Below are 6,229 nucleotides of genomic sequence, written 5' to 3'. Positions count from 1 at the left end.
AGTTTTAGGACTTTTATTATTTTTTTCTTTTTTCTTTTTTGAGCTTGAGGATATTTAATAGTGCAAATGAAGCATCTTAAAGCTCATCTCAATCTCACCTCAAAGTTGGGCTAGTTTTCATTTGTATTCTTAAGAGTAAATTATAGAAAGGACATAGCCCAAGTGGGGTGTGATGATCTCATTTATCACATACAAGAGTAACTTTTCTTTCTCCACAGAAACCTAGAATCACACACCCTGCAAGACAGCCAGAAATAATTCACCAGCTGAGTGTTGAAAGTGAAGAAGTTTGAGATCTTGCTGAGGTGTATAAACTGCTGGGACAATATAAGTGACTCAAAGACGTAGAAATGGCATTGCCTAATAGCCAAGACAATTGGTGTAAAGAAGACATTGTAAAGCTAGTGGAACGCATGGAGAATAACCTTCCACCCAGTGACAACTGCACATTCAAAACAACCCAGTCACAGATGGACTGGGAAAAAGTAGCTTTTAAACATTATTCTGGAGAGATGTGCAAACTCAAATGGTTAGAGATTTCTAAGAAGATAAGAAAGTTTCGTACTCTGACAGAATTAGTCCTGGAAGCTAAGGAACATGTTAAAAACCCTTACAAAAGAAAAAATATCAAGAAACATGCTGACTTGCCCAAGAAACCCCAGACTGCTTACCTGCACTTTTTCACGGAGAAGAGGCTCCAGTACTCCCAAAAGCATCCTGAGCTCAACAACCTGGAGCTGACCAAGGTTCTGTCTAAGAAATACAAGGAACTCCCAGAGCAGATGAAGCTGAATTATATTCAAGATTTCCAGAAGGAGAAACAGGAGTTTGAGCAGAAACTGGATCAATTTAGGAAGGACCACCCTGAGATAGTCCAGAACTCCAAGACCTCTGTTGCCCCCAAAAGGAGCCCAACCAAAGCCCAAAAGAAGTTTCAGGAAAATGTGAAAGAAGTGAGATCTCCCTCAGAAAACTATTTTTATGAAAAGATAGAGTTGTGTGGAGAGCCCCAGAAGCCCCCAATGAACGAATATCACAAGTTCCACCAGGATTTGTGGTCGAGTAGGGAGCTGCAAGACCTGCCCCCGAGGGAGCGCATGGTGGAGATTGGCAGACGCTGGCAGCGCATCCCACAGAGCCAGAAGCAGCTTTACAGGAAGCAGGCCGAGGAGCTGCAGAAACAGTACCGGGTGGACCTGGATCGCTGGCTCAGGACTCTGTCTCCTGAAGAATACGCTGCTTACACAGCGAGAACCTATACTAAGCATAAGCACAAGAGCATGAATGGAGGCCCGGAGCCCAAGGTCATCAGGACAGATGTGCACTGTCCTTCAGCAAGGACTCTGCAAGAAGGGCTGGCACAGGAGCAGGAGCTGCAGGCTCCAGAGACAGAATCCTCAGAGGCCGTTGGGGGCCATTCCCATGCCTCACCGAGATCAGAAGAAAATAAGGAAGATGGGGAAAAGGCAGAAGGCAATAGCTCCTCAGACTCCAGCAGTGAGGATGAAGATGAGGACTGTGAGTCCAGCAGCTGCAGCTCCTCTTCCTCAGGGGACACCTCTGACTCAGACTCCAGCTGAGCTTTGTCCATTCCCTAAATGGTGGGACAGAGAACTTCCCAACAAAAGTCCTTGGCAATGACATTAAATTGAAGGGCTCTTCTCCATCTCTTTTATTTTCCTCCTTCTTTCCTTCCCTCCTCAAAAGAAAATGTGACTTGTTAGAAAAAGGAGATCTGTGTAGGACCTTCTGGCTCTCCTATTCCCCAAATCCACCCCCCAGAGAAACCCCTTGAAATTAAGGCTCTTGGAATAAATAATGAGATGATTAGGCTATGGAAGGCACACTGGAGTGGACTGAGTAATCTGAGATAGAAAGTTTTGCTAACCTCATCTTGTCTGCCCGAAGTAGTAGGGACACCCCTGAGCCATGACCTGTACTTTCTCCATGGAACCTTCTCTCAGAACTCTTGCACTGGGAATGGGAAGGGGAAGATTGGACTAATCAGAGGTAGGATAGTTGCCTTTAAGAAAATTATTGGGGTTTTTACAGCAGTTGCTATTGTGGATGAAATCATTTGTTAGATTATTTTTAAAAGTTGGCCAAATAAAAAAATGTCAAGCCCCACATAGTGTCTCCCCCTACTCTCTGATGTAAAAAGTTGGTCTTGCCTATCTTGTGAGTGGGCAGGGCTTGTGGGCAGCAGCATTTCTATGTATATTTATCTCAGCATCAATGAGATTTTTCTTACTGATTTCAAAAATTAGAAAAAATTGTGAAACTCCCCTTTTTCATTTAAATTGGCTGTTCTTCAATCATTCCCCTTTGACTCTTGGCACCAATTTTCCAGGCCATGTCTGAATTTATTCTAGTTTCCATTGCAACCATTTCCTAACACTCTTTATGCAAATAAATCACATTTTACCGTACCCCCAATTTCTATGTATTACATTACACACATGTGTGTATATGTATATAACTATTTTATTACACTGATTTGTCTGTGAGTTCATGTACTGGTACCACAGTGCTTTAATTATTTTGGTTTAGCAACATATTGAAAGTCTGTTTAAAGCCAGTGCCACCTTCTTTTCACTTTATGTTCTCGAGGACATTAGCATTGAATAAGCACTTGGATTCTTTACATATGAAAACAGTTGGGACTTCAGAGTTTATCTTCTTTATTGATGCCTTAGTAAAATACTTCATCATTTTTAAGTGTTTTATAAGTGTACAATTACAGTATCAGAAAAATGACAATATTTACAATTTTTATACCTGTGTCAGTGAATCATGCTTTTAAATCATACATTTTTAAATTCATTCAGCATCTACTGTTCTGTAAGCCTTTTCCTAGTTGTATGGGACAGAGGTGAAAGTTACAATTCCTGACTGTCACAATCACAGTCTAGCAGGGAGGAAGGACCAGCAAGTGTAATTAGTAAAAGGCAGGAAAGCACAAATACCAGACAAATGCAGGCTAAAATTCTGAATTTTCTATTACAATAAGATGGCATTGGTTAAAATAATAACCTCTTTACTTATCCATGTCCTCATAATAAATCATGAACTAGGAATAAAATTATAATCATATAAGATGTAGGTAAAGATTTAGTGCTTATAAAAACGCCTGGCTCACAGCTGATTCACTAACAAAAAAGGTAAGTTGATTTCCTCGTTTCTGCCAAGTGCCGTTGCCACCTTTCTCATCACCCCTTAGGATTCTCACTCTCTCCCTTCCTTGCTCACAGCTCCTCCGTCAATCAAGTGCAGAGGTTCACTAGCTCTTCCAGGAGCCAGCCTTCCCAAGTGCTCTGTCCAGGAGCGCAGCCACCTGGGGTCCCCTCAGGTGCAGCGGGAGAGAAACCTCCCTGGGACCAGCCGGTCTCTCCCTCCGGGACTTCTGGTCTGCGCTGGGCTCCCTCCTTGTGTCCCCCCCCCCCCCCACGCCCACTGACTTGAGGAGACCTCTGGGTCCCACTGATGGAGCAAAAGCTAACTCCCTAGAAAAGCACGGAGGGCTGTCAAATATGGGCGTAGGCGGAGCCACGGGCAGGGACAGTAGTTCGCACGGCAGCAGCAGAAGTTCACGGGGTTCCCGAGGATCCCCGCAGGCCACCCGCCCTTGAATCAGGTCCTGAGCCTCCAGGGATCCCGCCGACTCCGTGAGCAGGTCTGGTCTTTGTGCGGACACTTGTACCATCTCCCTCCTGAGTGCAGTCTCTGAAAGAGCCCTGAGGATTCCTTGGTTACCTCCAGACCCTTCTGCACACCCGGAGTTTTGAAAGCTGGAGAACCGCTCATTTTACTCCCTAAAGTCTCTCCTGGTCCCTGCGCGTGACTACTCCCGGAAATTTTCCAGGGCTAGTGGAGACTAAGGCTTTTCCTCCGCCCTTCTTGAGATCCAGCCCTTGGGCGATGGGAGTTCTCTCCCCGCACAAGTCCTTGGGAGCTAGTGTCTGACTTTCTGCCCCTGGAAGAGCTGGGTTCTCTGACCCTCTGGCCCCACCCGCCCGTAAGTAACTGGAGCTCAGGACCGCCTCAGGGAAATGGGGATTCCTCTGGTTTGCTCGAAGACACCAGCCACCTGGGGGCCTTTACCCATTTAGGCCTTGAGCTGGATTTGTTGGAGCAGGGCTCCCTCTAGTAAGCTGGATCCTGGAACCAGGGACAGTACGTAACTTGACTGCTACCTGCCTTGGACCACAGGCTCATTGCCCCTGAGCCAGATTTCAGAGACGCATGTTTCCTTGAATGATTCGCACGGGATCCAGGAACCGACTCTTCCTTCATACACTTAAGTGTTTTCCAGTAGATAGACTTGTACATATAATTGAAAATTTTTCCCCAGAAAAACAATTAAATGAAACAATGTGATTTACATTTTACAAAGATAACAAAAATAGTAACAGTGAAATTTATGTGTCTAAATTTTAACATGAAATTTAAAAAGTGATAATAAAATACAACATTTAACACACTTTGACCCTGCATACTTGACTATAAATTTCTAAAAAGTATTGGAAGTATTTTGACTCAGGCCACATAATCTGTTTTTTAAAATCTCTTATTTTCTTTCTTCTTAAAAAGAAAATGGATACACATGAATTAGGGAGGCTCCCTGAGTTTACCCTGATAGGTCACAGAGAAGGGAAAAGTAGAACCACTCAGGCTAAAACTTTGGTATCATGTAGCTGGATTCCCTTTTCCTCTACTTAATAAAAGCCACATTATATTTCTCAAAAAAAAATGGATACAGAAATCAGTTCCTGTTAAGCAGCTAAATGACAGTTTTCTCACTGATAAATTCTAATCCATTTTTTGAGGAGTCAAGTTTTTATGCCAAAGAAAAACAACTTGAAGTATTATCAGTCTTATTAGATACCTAGAAAAAAGTTAACTTTATTCCACAAAAACTACATAATAATAATAGAATGATACAGATCAATATTTCTGAACTGAAAGTTTGTTTACATGCTATTTGCAAATACTCCCAATAACCATCAAAACTCTCCAGCCACAGATAATTCCATCCCCTGAACATCTTTTCAGTAACCTCCAGGTGGTCTGTATAAGTTACGGTCGGAGGACCCTAAACTATGGATGGGATGAGCAGCAGATGACAATGCTGGAAATTCTGGGCCACAAACCAGGTCACAGAAAACCAAGACCCTGCAGGTTGCTTAGCCCCTGGCTCCTCACTTGTGCAGCAACAAGGAAAGAAATCTGGAATCTAAGCCACAGGAGAGCTGCTGTGTGTACATGTATGTGTCTGTGGAGGGGGACATTGGGATAGACAAGTTGGAATCTCTCCCTCCCCACCATTCCCATCCTACTTAGGACTTTGTCTCCTTTTCTAAATGTTTTAATAAAACTAAAAGATAGCCCATAGACAGGGAGAAAATATTTTCAAAACATATATCTGATAAAAGATTCATTTCAAAAGAACTCTTACAATTCAGTAATAAGACAAAAAATCCAATGATCATTGTACAATATACAAGATTTGAGTAGGCACTTCACTGAAGAAGGTATCTGGATAGTGAATGAAGACATTGTCTTAGTCTATTTGGCTTCTAACAAAAATATCATAGACTGGGTGGTTTATAAACAACAGAAATTTATTTCTTACAGTCTAGTGGCTGAAAATTCCAAGGTCAAGATGCTGGTGTATTCAGTTCCTGGTGAAGACCTATTTTCTGGTTTATAGACAGCTGTCTTCTCCATACCCTTGCATGAGGGAGTTTTCTGGAGTCTCATAAGGGCACTAATCTTATTCATGATGGCTCCACCCTCATAAACTAATCTCCTCCCAAAGGCCTGACCCCCAAATGCCATCACACTAATGATTAGATTTCAACACATGAAAAGATGCTCAATGTCATTTGTAGTATATGTACAAATTAAAACTTTAATGAGGTCTATAAATTGTATGATTACATTTATATGATGTTTCTAAAAAGGCAGAACTGTGGAGACAGAAAGCAGCTCAGTAGGTACCTAGGGGTGGGGATTGGAGTAGGGATTGTGAAAGGTCATAAGGAATCTTTTAGGGAGACTGCAAGTATTCTAAAAGTGGATGTGATGATAGTTGCACAAAATAAATTTACTAAAAATGTATTAAAGTCATCAAACTATACATATGAAGTGGGTGAATTTTATATCATGTAATTTTACCTTAATTAAGCTGGCAAAATTATTAGGGACTCCAAAAAGCTTTTTGTTTGTT

The 6,229-nt window shown here is 42.2% G+C and overlaps 1 protein-coding gene across 1 annotated transcript; it reads left to right on the top strand.

Annotated features, from left to right (window-relative positions):
* Window positions 1-344: 344 nt before the first annotated feature.
* LOC150018611 (upstream-binding factor 1-like protein 1) lies at window positions 345-1,580 on the top strand. Its single transcript, XM_090267312.1, has one exon. It carries the CDS (start codon window positions 351-353, stop codon window positions 1,578-1,580), a length of 1,230 nt encoding a protein of 409 aa, XP_090123438.1. The 5' UTR covers window positions 345-350.
* Window positions 1,581-6,229: the final 4,649 nt, after the last annotated feature.

This window comes from Furipterus horrens, unplaced genomic scaffold (assembly GCF_987537825.1).
Source record: "Furipterus horrens unplaced genomic scaffold, mFurHor1.1.pri manual_scaffold_2, whole genome shotgun sequence".
Taxonomy (NCBI): Eukaryota; Metazoa; Chordata; class Mammalia; order Chiroptera; family Furipteridae; genus Furipterus; species Furipterus horrens.
Note: the sequence above shows the minus strand (reverse complement) of the source record. Positions and strands in the feature narration are given on the sequence as shown.

Excerpts from the sequence above, each read along its gene's own strand:
- LOC150018611 (XM_090267312.1), top strand. The coding sequence starts at position 351 with ATGGCATTGCCTAATAGCCAAGACAATTGGTGTAAAGAAGACATTGTA.